The 14,809-nt window shown below is 37.7% G+C and overlaps 1 protein-coding gene across 1 annotated transcript in view; it reads right to left on the minus strand.

The window, feature by feature from the left end:
* ARHGEF38 (Rho guanine nucleotide exchange factor 38) overlaps positions 1-14,809 on the minus strand; it is a 146,852-nt gene that overhangs the window by 78,134 nt on the left and 53,909 nt on the right. The window contains exon 3 of the mRNA XM_008267533.4: positions 4,951-5,074. Within this exon, the coding sequence (XP_008265755.2) occupies positions 4,951-5,074 (124 nt within the window). The remainder of the gene's footprint in view (positions 1-4,950; positions 5,075-14,809) is intronic.

Raw genomic sequence — 14,809 nt, forward strand, 5'->3', positions numbered from 1 at the left:
TGCCCAACATGAGCTCTTATTAATTTTTTCTTAGTTCATTGCTTGTTTTTGAAGGGAGAAGGAAACTTCCACTTTTTTTTTTGACAGGCAGAGTGGACAGTGAGAGAGACAGAGAGAAAGGTCTTCCTTTTGCCGTTGGTTCACCCTCCAATGGCCGCCGCGGCCTGCGCGCTGCGGCCAGCGCACTGCGCTGATCCGGTGGCAGGAGCCAGGAGCCAGGTGCTTTTCCTGGTCTCCCATGGGGTGCAGGGCCCAAGGACTTGGGCCATCCTCCACTGCACTCCCTGGCCACAGCAGAGGGCTGGCCTGGAAGAGGGGCAACCGGGACAGAATCCGGCGCCCCGACCGGGACTAGAACCCGGTGTGCCAGCGCCGCTAGGCGGAGGATTAGCCTAGTGAGCTGTGGCGCCGGCCACATTGCTTGTTTTTGTAGGAATAAATTTCAATGTTTTCCTGTTTATAATTTTATTTTTAATATTATCATTTGCAAAGATTAAAAATATGAAGTTAATTTTTCCTTTGTTTGTTGGATGCTTTAAAGACTTAAATTAATTTTGAACAAAACTCAATATAATTTCAGAGGCCTTATTTGCAAAAATAGCCCAGTGCCACTGCAGGATACTTTGGTTCATTTATAAGGTGGTGCTTCAAGGAATCAAAAATTTCTAAAAGTGCTTAAAGACCAGTAGTGCACAAAGTATGTACTGTCATGCATAAGATTAGTTCTGAATTCAGCATCAACTTTATCCTCCAAATGGTTCATTCAACTGTAATTTTGTATATTTAAAAGTATGTATAAATTTTGACTACTTTCCATTTAAATTAATAAAATATCGTGGTTTTATTATATGTGCAGCACAATTAATTTCAAGTATACTTCTGCTCCATAGATTTTAGTAAAGATGTTGTTTTACTGTGATGCTTTGCTCAACCAGTATTTATATTCATATTACCATTGTATTCACAACATTTAACTTCTAAGTTAAAGAGACAGAAACATTTAAAATAAGAGCAGACAATTCACCTTAAACAAAACAAAGTTTTTCTTTGGTTTTGTGAATTGGTTTTAAAAAAATTGAACTATTATTGAAATGAGCTGATTTTCTATTTTATTTTGTCTTCTCATTTTGCCATAAAACAGTCATCATTTAACTGTTTGGAGAACACTTCTACTAATGGTATTAGCTCATTGGTAGTCATTACTTGCAGATCTAAGGCACCTCTTGTAATTAAAAAACAATGAGTAAAATTAATTTAGGGTAATTGTCATTTTACCTTAATGAAAATTCTGCTGCATGGAATGATATGTAAATATATATTAAGCAGCTGAATGTGTTAGATTCCTTACTTTGAGCACAGTCTTTTAAAATAAGGACTAGCTTTTGACATAGTGGTTGCTACTTCTTCATATTTCTGTTTTCTAGTTGTCTTAACAGTCAGTGATAGCATTAAAGACCAGCATTGTGGCATAGTAGGTAAAATGCCACGTGCGAAACTGGCAGCAGTTCAAGTCTCGACTGCTCTATTTCCGATTCAGCTCCCCGCTAATGGTCTGGGGAAAGCAGTAGAAGATGGCCCCAGTGCTTGGGCCCTCGCCACCCACACGGGAGATCCAGAAGCTCCTGGCTGCCAGTCCTTGCAGCCATCTGGGGAGTGAACCAGAAGATGGGAGGTTTCTCTCTCTCTCTCTCTCTCTCTCTTCCTTTCTCTCTCACTCTCTCCCAATTTCTCTCATCCCTCCCTTTTTCTCTGTAACTCTGAGTTTCACATAAATAAATAAATCTTAAAAAAATAAAAACCCTCATGGTGTATGTTATTCCTTATGTTATATGCTCATCAACATTCTTGAGAAACAGAAAATCGATATTTAATTTTCATTGAACATGAATACATTAAACTATTGCTTCGGAAGTGGCTTATTGCAAAATAAAATAAGCATAACTAAACATGAAAGTAGTTGTAGATTTGTACTAGAAAACACATAAACTACCATAGCAAGAGTATACTGATGCCCATAGCAGAGCTCCTCAGGCTCCCTTTCCCATACATGTTTCACCTCCATCTAATCCATGATTCCACACGTGTCCCACTAACCTCACTGCATCCTGGCAGCCTCATGCTTCTCACCAGTCATGGCACGAGTCACATGGCAAGGGCGATGACACATAGCTGTTGCATCCAATGAGCAGTAGAGTCTGCAGCACTAATATCTTTTCCACCACCACCAGGCAGGAAAGAGTGAGCTGTTTATAGCTTCTAGTGCTCAACTCTCATCGTTTTATCAGCCAGTGCTGTGCATGTGGTACTCCATAGGAAAATATGCATTTCCTTGAGACTAGAAAGGGTTAGGAGAGGAGGGGTGCACTGTTTCAGAGTTTACTATGCATCACAGTAACTGCACACGGCTCCTACACCATTCTAAAGGAGGCTTGTTAGGAGTTGAAGTAGGATACAGAAGTCTAATAAAACCTTGTGTGGTGGAACTGTTATTAACAACACTATTTTTAAAAGGAAAAATTCCAGGCAAATGCCAGGCTGAAAGCATAAACAATAAGCTAAAATTGTGTTGTTCTAACAGGGGTCTAGAATTTTTTTTCTGCCGAGGGCCATTTGGATATTTATATATAACACCATTTGCGGCCGTACAAAATTGTCAACTTAAAAATTAGCTGGCTATAGATTAATTGAGTTTCTAGTACCCCGCTGTGGTTACCTTGGCAGGCCCAGACCAAATGATTTGTGGGCCTGACAAGGCCCACAGGCCAGACATTCCCCACCCAGGTTAGGCAAACCAAAATACATGGTCAACTTAAACCTGGAATTGTCCTTGACTCTAGCACAGGGACCAACCCCTAAATATTGTTTATGCTTTCCTCTTTTTATTTATTCATGCTTTTCCATGTTTCTCTGAAGTGGCCTCTACTTTGTATTTTCACCATATCCACTTTGCCTAGATGCTTGCTACTACACACAGATATTATTTATAACAACCTATTTTCTGGCCGAGGACTCAAGTTCTTCTTCTCTCCATTCTCTTCGTACCAACCATATTTTTCTTTCTCTAGGAACTTTCGTGTCTCACCATATCCTTGCTGAAAAATCCTTTTCTAGTAGCTCAGTATTTCCAAACTTTGATTCTAAGTACAATCAGTCCCTCTTCAGTACTTTTAGACTCCTTTTTCAACTCATTTACATGAATCCTCCACTCCAGCTTGATCACTCAGCATTTCCTAATCATATCTTGCATTTGATATTTGTTTAGCATTTGTTGTTCAGGATTTTAGTTCCATTTAGAATCATTTCTCCCAGTCTGGACCGTACGTGTTGAAATCATACCTATACCTTTAAGCCCAAGTGAGATGTTCTTAAGAATCTTTCTTTGATTCTCCATCCAGGAAGGTTTTCTTTGTCCTCCAAGGTTCTGATTACTGTAGGAACTACTCTCATGGTGCATGCATATGAAGGCACCTCAAAATGTTTATGGAAAAATGCAATTAAAAGAGTAAATTTATTTGGTTACAAAAAAATTGAAATCTACACATAGTTTCTTCATGGTGTGCATTTTCCATGAACTTTCTGAAGATCCCTTAACCTTTGATTCAGGAGCTGTGTGCAAGTTGATGAAGGTCAGAGATGATCTTTTTCATCCTTTCAGTAGCCAACAAGGATATGTGACATCTTCTTCTTCGACCATGCTGCTACTTCATAACTATGCATTGAGTGCATTAATAAATGGCCAACAAATCTGTACTAAAGTGATAACATATTGAATCCTTCTCTTAGAAAATACTTTTTTCAATTTACAAGAGAATGTTTAATCATAAGGAATGCTTGAATTCAGCCCTATCAATGGGAAAAATCTCTCCGAATGAGCTAGCCTTTGCTCAGTAACAATATTATAAATGGCCAAGTTATTTCTTTGAGCGTTTTTATAAGATCATGCTTGCTTATCAAGTATGGGTTTCCATAAACACTATGGAGAGACAGTTTAATGCCATTTTATAATTCTTATTTCCACTAACAAGAAAGACATAATCACTAAAAAAAAAAGGTCTATATTTGTGTCTATATATCTGTATCTAAATAACCCACCTCAAACTGATAATAAAAGTTACCAAAGGGATGATAGTGGCTTCGAAGAATGGAATAAAAAGGACTTTTATGGTTTTCTATGTTTTCTGGAATTTGTTTTAATATTTTTGTAATGAGTATATATTATATATGATGTGTGAAATAGAAAACAATTTTTAAAAAGAGTTATTAGCTCACATGGCACTATGTATATGATATCTTAGATGTGGAAGCTGCCTTCCAGAGTTCTTTGGAACTCCCAAGAAACAGAAAGGATGGAAGTTTGGTTCCCTATTCAAAGAATATTGTTTGTAGCTATTTGTGAAATTCTTAGGAGTAAAGGGATAAATACAGCTATGACTGGGAGTCAGAATGTATTTGGAAAGCAAGTAACACAGAGGGAAAGAAAGGAAAAACATGGGAAAATAGAACATGGAATTTTTTAATAAATCATATAAACTCCTAATGCAAAACAATTACATTCTGTAAATCAGTTGATGCATGGGCACAAGTTCTGAAAAATATTGCAAATGAAAATGGTAAAACTATTAAAATATTTAAATAATTAATTCTTTAAAGATCAAGTAAGTGTTAGCCATAAAACAAAATGAAAGAACATCTGGAAGACGAAAGGGTTGAAAGATTGGAAATTAAAAAGCAAATGGTGTGCTTAGTGCTACAGTGGGACTCGGCAAATAGATATAAACCTATTTGAAAATAAATACAGTTTGTGTAATTACAATGAGCTGAAGATGAGTTTAGCATTTATGTATCTCCTGGGAAGCCTGATGAGTTAGAAGCATAAAACCAAAGCACTGGGAGGCAATAAAAACATTATTTCCTGTTGTATTGTAGAACTTGAGAAGAGAACAAACATACCGATTACTTGCATCGCCGGTTCCACGGCTGCTGTGGCCTCTTCCAACAACGACAGCAGCTTGGCCGATAGCTGATGCACCGACTCGATGTTGCTGAACAAGCTATCCACATCCAGCCTCGCAATCTGAAGAAACACAAACACTGAGCGCCAGCTGATGGACGGAGAAGCCTTTCCTTAGGCTGTTTTCTCCCACAAAACAGCAAGCATTTTCTGTGCCAGTCTGTACTATCTCCGTCAGCTGTTTCCATAAACATTCTCCTTTGGATTTCTAGAGTACGTGTATTGCTTTTCACTGGGAAATTGGAATGGTGATGGTTACCTCTGTCTTTTTCTTTATTTTGAATATGTTTTCAGCTGAGGTGTATGTCTGCTTATTCCTGTAAGAGCCAGAGTAGGGAGCAAATTTTGGCCTAATTGGTAATTTTATTGATTGCCTTCTAGGAAGGTATAGGCTAGTTTGCATGAATCTATATTTCACAGCATAAATATCTGTATAAAGCCATGCCTTGCCCTAGGTAAGTAACTATTTCAAAACCTGCATTTAAATCACACATGTTTGGAACATGATGATAAGTAGATGTATTAGGTTGTTTCTTCCTTTTTTCCTTGGAAGAAATATAAATGGAAATCCTCACCAAACAAATTCTACTAATTAAGAATTCAGCATTTAAAGAATTTTGTCATACCTTCAAACTCTGGTGTGACCATTCTTAGATCTCATAGCTAGTACGTACAATAAATCATTCATTCATTCAATCATCATTTCATCAAATGTTTTCTGAGCACCTTTTATGTACCAAGAATTGGAATAGAAGCCAGACTCTGTCATGGGCATTAGGAGATTACTGGGAGGATAGCCAGCTATTGTAGGTGATCTGAGTATAGTTAGAGAAGTGCTCAGATTTGCAAGATCTTAATCAAAAATTTTCTATTGAGTTTAAGTCAGATCTCCTTCCATTATCAAATAGTGGCTGTTAAAGGCACCACCCCAGTGGTAAAGGCTCTACTGTGTTACAGAAGAGTACATGCCATTTATCCATGACTTAGTGCGTAACAAAAGATTTAACTAACTAAGTCATCAATAATCAAGCCATGGAAGTTTCCCTTAGGTGTGCTAGATCTATTTGAGGGCAAGGAAGGAAGTAGCCTGCTCAGTGTTTTGTCCCATCCCTTTTGACACTGGTCCATCCATCATTCCCCATACTGGACACAGATATTTTGTTAAGGATATTTTGTCATCAAACTTGGAGGCACAGTTTCACGGGTTCCTTTTAAAAATGTGGGTTACTATGTCAGTCGTTTCTTATAAAAAAATTGGTTTTGCTGCTTAGAACATTTCTTCCAATCATCTTGGGAAATTCCTTATTTTCCTATTAGTCCTGTCCATAAAACAACTAGCCTCATTTATAATCAAATCCATATGATCATATGCAATGATTTATTTTTTTAAATATTATTTATTTATTTATTTGACAGGTAGAGTTACAGACAGTGAGAGAGAGAGACAGAGACAGAGAGACAGAGAGGCAGAGAGAAAGGTCTTCCTTCCATTGGTTCACTCCCCAAATGGCTGCTACAGCTGGCACTGCGCCGATCTGAAGCAAGGAGCCAGGTGCTTCCTCCCGGTCTCCCATGTGGGTGCAGGAGCCCAAGCACTTGGGCTATCCTCCACTGCCCTCCCCGGCCACAGCAGAGAGCTGGACTGGAAGAGGGGCAGCTGGGACTAGAACCTGGTGCCCATATGGGATGCCAGCACTGCAGAAGGAGGATTAACCAAGTGAACCATGCTGCTGGCCCCAATGATTTATTTTAATACAGGATTAGACAACTTTCTTAAAAACTGTTTTTACATATTCTGAAATAATCTATATACTAGTTATTACATTGCAATTACTATTGGCTCCTAGAGTCTTTAATCCAGTGTCTCAAAAAAAAAAAATGTTCCTTCATTAAGCACTCATTTTAGTACAGAGAATGGTGCTAGCATTGTGACGCAGCAGGTTGGGTCACTGCATGAGACACTGGCATGCCACATCAAAGGACTGGTTCAAGTTCTTTGCTGCTCTGTTTCTGATCCAGCTACTTGCTAATGTGCCTGGGGAGGCAGCAGAAGATGGTCCAAGTACTTGGGTCTCTGCCACTCATGTGGGAGACCCAGATGGAGTTCCTGGCAGACCCCGATAGATTTCAACCTGGCGTAGACCTGGCTGATGTGGTCATTTGGGGAGTAACCAGAAGATGCAAGATTCATTTTCTCTCTCTCTCCCTCTCTCTCTCCTTCTGTTACTCTGCCTTCCAAACAAATAAATAAATCTTTAAAAAATTAATAGGAGAGAACATATGTGGCTTTCACCTAAAATCTAGAGACATTCAAGACTTCTAGTTTCTATATTCACAAGTATATTTAATATTATGCAAAACATCTAAGAGGCATGTAGTGTTTATATTGCTCTTTGGTATTTATCATCTAATTATATTTAAGTTATAACCGAGTCAATTTGTGAAATTCTCACTTAATGAGAGTTTACAGGTTATCAGTGTTTCAGAAGTCATGAATCTCTGAGCACCACTAATTTAATGTACTAGTTACTCTAAAGAATTGCCTTATGTGTTGAGCAATAATTAAATCCACAATGATATGACTTTGTATGAGATATGTTTTCCAAAAGTTGTATATGAATCAAATTTTTGTAGATAAATTTATTTTTAAAATGTATTACTTATATATTTAGTTAAACAATTTTTTTAAAGATTTATATATTTATTTGAAAATCAGAGTGACAGGGGTAGGAGGGGATAGAGAGAAAGAGATCTTCAATCTGCAGGTTCAGTCCCAAATGGCCACAGTGGCAAAGGTTATAGTAGGCCAAAGCCAGGAGCTTAGAACTTCACCCAGGTCTCATGTGTGTGGCAGGGGCCCAAACACTTGGGCCATCTTCTGTTGCTTTCCCAAGTGCATTAGCGGAGAGCTGGATCACAAGTGAAGCAGTCAGGATTCAAATTGGGATGCCAGCATCATAAGTGGTACCTTAACACACTATGTCACAATGCCAGCCCATAGTCAAATCATTTTTTAAGTGATTCCTTCTAAAGTATGAAATTTCATCCCCTAATTTACTTGCTTTATGAGCTTAAAGATCAGATATAATGTATATCATGTACCCTTATTTTTTTGTTGTGGAAATTTTATTCTAATGAAAGTAAAGTGTTTCATATTTATTATTTCAAATGTTACTTCAATTTCTCTGTAAAGTATAAGCCAGTTTGAAGACAAGGAATTTGATGCCAACCAAAGACAGGAGCCACGCCCAAACTGATGCAAGAAGTTCAGGACAGAGCTGGAACTAGAAATTGACACTCTAGTTCCATGTCTTAGTCCTTTATCAGCAAATACTAGTATTAAGAATACTTTGCTATCTCTGCTTGGATTATTTAGATTTGTTCCTGAGTTTTTCACCAAGTTATTACTTATATAATTCATTTCCCATGGTTAGTACCCTGCCTAATTAAGATTATTTGGCAAGGATTTGATTCTGCATTCTATTTTTAATCTTAGCTCAGTGCAACAAATACTAAATAAAAACAGGTTTAATTCCATTTCTTCCTGAAGGACAGAAAGGATTAAAACATCAATTGGCCTGGTTCTGATCATATCACCATGGGCCCTTGGGAGTTTGTGAATCAAAAAGGATTCACATCTAGACACTATTATGCCAAGGAACAAGTGCCTGACCCAAATAGGCTTTTAAAACTCAAGGAAGCATAAATGTGAATGTATGTGTGAGTGTGTATATACATACATATATATGTACAGAAATATATATATAATTTACTAGAAATAAACAATGCCTTAAGAGCTTAAGTTGAATTGCATTTTAAGTAGATTAAAATTAATTTTGAAAGAAGATTTACTGTATACACTATTCTAAATGGAATCCATATATAATAACTAAAATTTATGAAACATAAAAATTAAAGGTCAATGTTTACATAGAATTTATCACTTTACAAAAATATTCAAATATCAAGTTCTAATTACATTTAAATAATTACTAGATTTTGAAATCAGGTAGTAATGATGTTTCTAGTTTTTTGGTTTTTTTTTTGGTTTTTTTTTTTTTTTTTTGCTCAAGGTTACTTTAGATATTCAGTATCTTTTGTTCCACATGAATTTTAGTATTTTTTTCTATTTCTGTAAAAATTGTCATTGAAATTTTGGTAAGGATTGAACTTAATTTGAATTGATTGCTCTGAGTTGTATGAACTCTTCAAAAAATATTTATTTATTTGAAAGGCAGAGTTACAGAGAGAAGGGAGGGGGAGAGAGAGAGAGAGAGAGAAATCTATCTATTCATTCACTCCCCAAATGGCCACAATGGCTAGGGCAGAGCCAGGCTGAATCCAGGAGTCTAGAACTCTATCATGGTTTCTCACATGTGTGGCAGGGCCCCAAGCACCTAGGCCATCTTGTTTTTGCTTTCCCAGGTGCTTAGCAGAGAACTGGATTGGAAGTGGAGCAGCCTGGATTAGAACTCGTACTCATAAGGGATGCTGGGATTGCAGGCAGTGGCTTAACCTGCTGGGCCACAATACTGACCCCCAGCCTTACAAGAAATTTTGAAGGGTGTCTTGCATTAGAAGTAAGCATCATGAAAACACATGACACAACCAAATTCACTAACAGAACAGCTTCCCATCCAGCTTCCTGCTGATGCTCCTGGAAGGCAGTGGATAATGCTCCTGCTACATATGTGAGAGACCAGGATGGAGTTCCTGGCTCCTGGTTTTAGCCTGGCCCAGCCCCAGCCATAGCAGCCTTTTGAGGAATGAACCAGCAGATGGAGATTTCTCTTCTTTTCTCTGTCACTTGGCTTTTCACATAAATATAAATAAATAAAAAAAGCAAAAACAAACAAATAATATCAAATCAAGCTATAAACTTATGAACAGCATAGGAAACAACCATCGAAGTGAAGAGACAACTGATAGAATAGAAAATGTATTTGTAAACCTTATACCTAATGAATGGTTAGTATCCAAAATGTACAGGAAACTCAAACAACTTAATAGGAAAAAAGTAAATAGCCTGATCTAAAGGTGGGCAAAGGACCCAAGTAGACATCTTTCAAAATATGACATAAAAATGACCAACAACGGTATGAAAATACCCAACATTGTTAGCCATCAGAGAAAGGCACAATGGGAGATCACCTCATACCTATTAAAATGGCTATTATCAAAAAGGTGAAAAATAAATATTGGTAAGGCAGTAGATAAAAGGCATCTTAGGTACACTGTGCGTGATAATGGACAGCCATTGTGGAAGGCAGTTTGGAGGCTCTTCAAAAAATTAAAAAACAGAACAGCCTGAAGGTCCAATAATCCCACCTCAGTATATTTATCCAAAGGAACTGAAGTCAGAATGTCAAAGAGATATCTGTTTTTCCATGCTTGTTACAGAATCATTCACAATAACCAAGATAAGGAATCCACTTAAGTGTTCATCCAACACACAAGTGCATAAAGCAAATGCGGTTTACATATACACAATGGAATACTATTGAACCTTTATAAACACTGGGAACTCTGTTATTGGTGGCAACATGAATGAACCTGGAGGATACCGTGTACTGCCAAGTAGTGCATGATCTCACTTTTATGTGGAGTGTAAAAAAGTCAAACCCATAGAAACAGAGAGTAAAGAGATGGTTACCAGAGGCCAGGAGTTAGAGGGATTAGGGAGATGTTGGTCATAGGACACAAACTTTCAGTTGAACAGTAGGAATAAATCAAGAGATCTGTTGCACATTATGGCTACTGAAGTTCATAACAATCTATTAAAAACTTGAAAATAGCTGAGAGTAGATTTTCAGTGTTCTCACCACAGAAATATATGTAAGGTAATGCATATATTAAATAGTTTCATTTAGCCATTCTACAATGTATATGTATATCAAAACATCAGACTGTCCACATACATATATAAGTATTCACTCTCTATATGTCAATTTAAAAAATAAATTTAAAACTTACTTAATGTATAGTTGTATATATGCAATACTTTCCAGGTATAAGTAAAGGAACACACACTTATAGAGTTACATAAATTCGGAGGTAGTAATCATTGGTACCAAATTACTTCATACCCCAGAAGTACCTCACACTCATTCTTTCCAAGGCAGTCCCTGATTTTTTCTACTTTTACATCCTAGCCCCACGTTGTCATTTGCTCAAAAATGGGTTGCTTCCCTGTTACCCATCAGATTCAACCCAATTGAAATGTAATCTGGTAATACAGTGTAGGTCCAAGAAAGACTTCTGCCTTTTCTTTTGCATTTTTTTAGGGAGAGAACCACAACTCCCAACCTCTATCTGATCCTGGCAGAATTCTGAATCAGGGTGCTCTGTCCCCTCCTTGTCCCTATAGTTGCCAGCATGTGATCTAGCTGACCACTGGATCCTATGATCCCAGACACAGTGGTTGGTCTAGGATGGACAGATTCTCAAACAGAATCAATGGGAATCTATAGTGAATTTTAGTAAGTGGTTGTTGGGAAACACAGGTCTGGACTTTGAGCCTAGGCCTAATACTTTTGCCCTTATAAATGAGGCCTGAAAGAGACCTCTTGTCCCTTCTACCATGGGAGGTTACAGCTAAAAGGTGGCTACCTAAGAAAATGGCCATCACCAGATACTGAATCTGCTAGTGTTTTGATGTTGGACTTCCCAGGTTCCAGGAATTTGTGACATAAATTTCTCTTACCTAAGCTCCCCAGTTTATACCAATACCTTATAGCAGCCCAAATGGACTAAGATAGTGTGTCAGTGTCCGTCTTTAGCAAATGTCTGTGGGAAAATTGACTTTGATAAACTCACCATGGAAGCTTCCTCTTATACCCTTCTGTGATTCTTATTCTATATCACTCACTGCTATATTGAAACCCATATTTTATATATATATATATAATAGATATAATACAATGAATATTTATGTATCTTAATACATAATTATATAATACATATAATATCAGAGATACTTATTAACTTATCTGAATTTATGTCAAAACTGTGTCTTCCTCTAGGACATTTTCTGAATACCTACTGTGTCTGATATAGCGTTAGACAAGTACATACTCAGCAAAAGTTGACAATTTAAATTGGATTGGATTTCTATAATTCAAATGATCTGTTTAGGGGGAGTTATAAATAAATTTGTAATCACCCCACTGGGCTCTTAATAACAAGTCTGCAGAGATTGAAACTGATTTGAAGAAAGAAAAAATTGAAGCCTAATGTGGTTGTTCAAAATATATTGAGAAATTTTATAATATTCCACTTAATTTTGTCTACAGACACAACCAGTTGTACTTAGTTTGGCCATTGCTATGCCTAGCAAATTTGGTGGCAGAGGCCAAACCTCCCTCTTGCTTTATACTTGGCAAATGCTGTTTTTTTTTTTTTTTTTTTTTTTTTTTTTTGACAGGCAGAGTGGACAGTGAGAGAGAGACAGAGAGAAAGGTCTTCCTTTTTGCCATTGGTTCACCCTCCAATGGCCGCCACGGCCGGCGCGCTGTGGCTGGCGCGCACCGCGCTGATCTGATGGCAAGAGCCAGGTGCTTCTCCTGGTCTCCCATGGGGTGCAGGGCCCAAGCACTTGGGCCATCCTCCACTGCACTCCCGGGCCACAGCAGAGAGCTGGCCTAGAAGAGGGGCAACTGGGACAGAATCCGGCATCCCGACCGGGACTAGAACCCGGTGTGCCGGTGCCGCAAGGCAGAGGATTAGCCTAGTAAGCCGCGGCGCCGGCCTGCAAATGCTGGTTTACTCTTTCCACTTAAGGAGCATGAAGGCAACTGAGATAAATCCAATCACTGGGGAAATAACCAGACATTGATGGTTGTCAAGAAAAACTCAATTTACAAACACATTTAGAAGCAGATGCTGAAAAGAAGTATAGAGAAGAAAGGTTATTAAAATAATAATTCAGAGACAAGCATTTGGTGTAGCTGACTTGTTCATTCCCTAAATGCTCACATTAGCTGGGCCAGGCCAAATGAGAAGCCAAGAACTTAACTGGGATCTTGCACATGGGTAGAAGGGACCCACGTATTTGAACCATCACTGCAGCCTCCCAAGGTGTGCATTAGCACGAAACTGGGATCTGGAGTGGATCGAGGATTTGCATCTAGACACTCTCATATGGGATGTGAGCATCCCAAGAAGTAGCTTAACCTGCTGCACTACAATGCCTATCTATTTTTTTAAACTTAACATAGTAATTGAACATCATTCCATGTCATTACTTTTGCTCATTTTCACTATTTTTAATGTCAACATTTTATAGAAATAATGTAGTCTTTTTGGCCAGTTACAAAATCTTTGACGTTGAGGTAGCCTGTGATTTTCATCATTATTAATAACTCTTCTGGCTAAATTCTTGTTCATATCCATGATTATTTCTTCATGATAAGTTTTTCCCCAAAGAAACCTTTTATTTAATGAATACAAATTTCCTAAGTACAACTTTAGGAATATAGTTATTCTTCCCACCATACTCACCCTTACCAACCACATTCCCACCTCTCTCTCCCCTTCCCAGTTCCATTCTCTATTAAGGTTAATTTTCTATTAACTTTGTAAACAAAAGACTAACTCTATACTAAGTAAAGATTTCAACAATTTGCACACACACACACACACACAAACTGTTTGAGAGCAAGTTTTACAATTAACTCTCATAACACAACTCATTGAGGACAGAGGTCCTGCATGGGGAGTTAGTGCACATTGACTCCTGTTGTTAATTTAACAATTAACACTCATATGTGATGTCAGTGACCACCTGAGGCTTTTGATAGTAGCTGCTTAGGCTATGGAAGCCTTTTGAATTCACAATGCCATAAGCAATGTTCTCTCTTCCCTTCAGAGAAAAGCACATCCTTTTTTGATGGCCACTTCTTTTCACCGGGGTCTCACTCACAGATATCCCTCATGTAGAACATTTTTTGCCACGATGTCTTGGCTTTCCATGCCTGAAATGCTCTTGTGGGCTTTTCAGCCAAAGCAGGATCCCTTAAAGGCTGATTCTGAGTGCTTGTCATTCTATGAGTCTGCTGCATGGACTACTTCCCATGTTGGAACGTTCTCTCCGTTTTAATTCTATTATTACCAGACATTTGATCCTACTTATATGATCACTGTAACATTTAATCTCATCAATATGTTCACTTTAACACGTAATATGATCACTTTAACACTTAAGATGGCATTTTACCACCTAGCTTAATGGGATTTGGGGTCCCTTAACAAGTTTTTAAACTGTACCCTTAGAAGTAAGTCTGTAGGAATGTATGCAGAACTGTACAGCTTTCCAGTTACAAACTTAATCCTCTCTCTCTTATTCCCACTCTTACTTTTTAATGAGATCCTTCCTCAATTGACTTTATACACATATGACTGATTCGATGTTAACAGTTCAAATACTATTAAGAAGAAAAAATAAATAAAACCGAAACTGTTCCTCAACAGTCAAGACAAGGGCCACTCAAGTCATCCCTTCTCAAAGTGTCAATTTCACTTCTGCATATTTCTTTTTTAAGTGCCCATTTGGTTATCACAGATCAGGGAGAACATATGGTATTTGTCCCTTTGGGACTGGCTTATTTCACTAAATACGATGTTTTTCAGATTCATCTACTTTCTTACAAATGACCAGATTTCATTTTTTTTAACCACTGTGTGGTATTCCATAGAGTACATATCCCATAATTTCTATTTTATTTTATTTTTTTATTTTTATTTATTTTTTATTTTTTGACAGGCAGAGTGGACAGTGAGAGAGAGAGACAGAGAGAAAGG

The sequence above is a fragment of the Oryctolagus cuniculus genome, chromosome 8, assembly GCF_964237555.1.
Source record: "Oryctolagus cuniculus chromosome 8, mOryCun1.1, whole genome shotgun sequence".
Taxonomy (NCBI): domain Eukaryota; kingdom Metazoa; phylum Chordata; class Mammalia; order Lagomorpha; family Leporidae; genus Oryctolagus; species Oryctolagus cuniculus.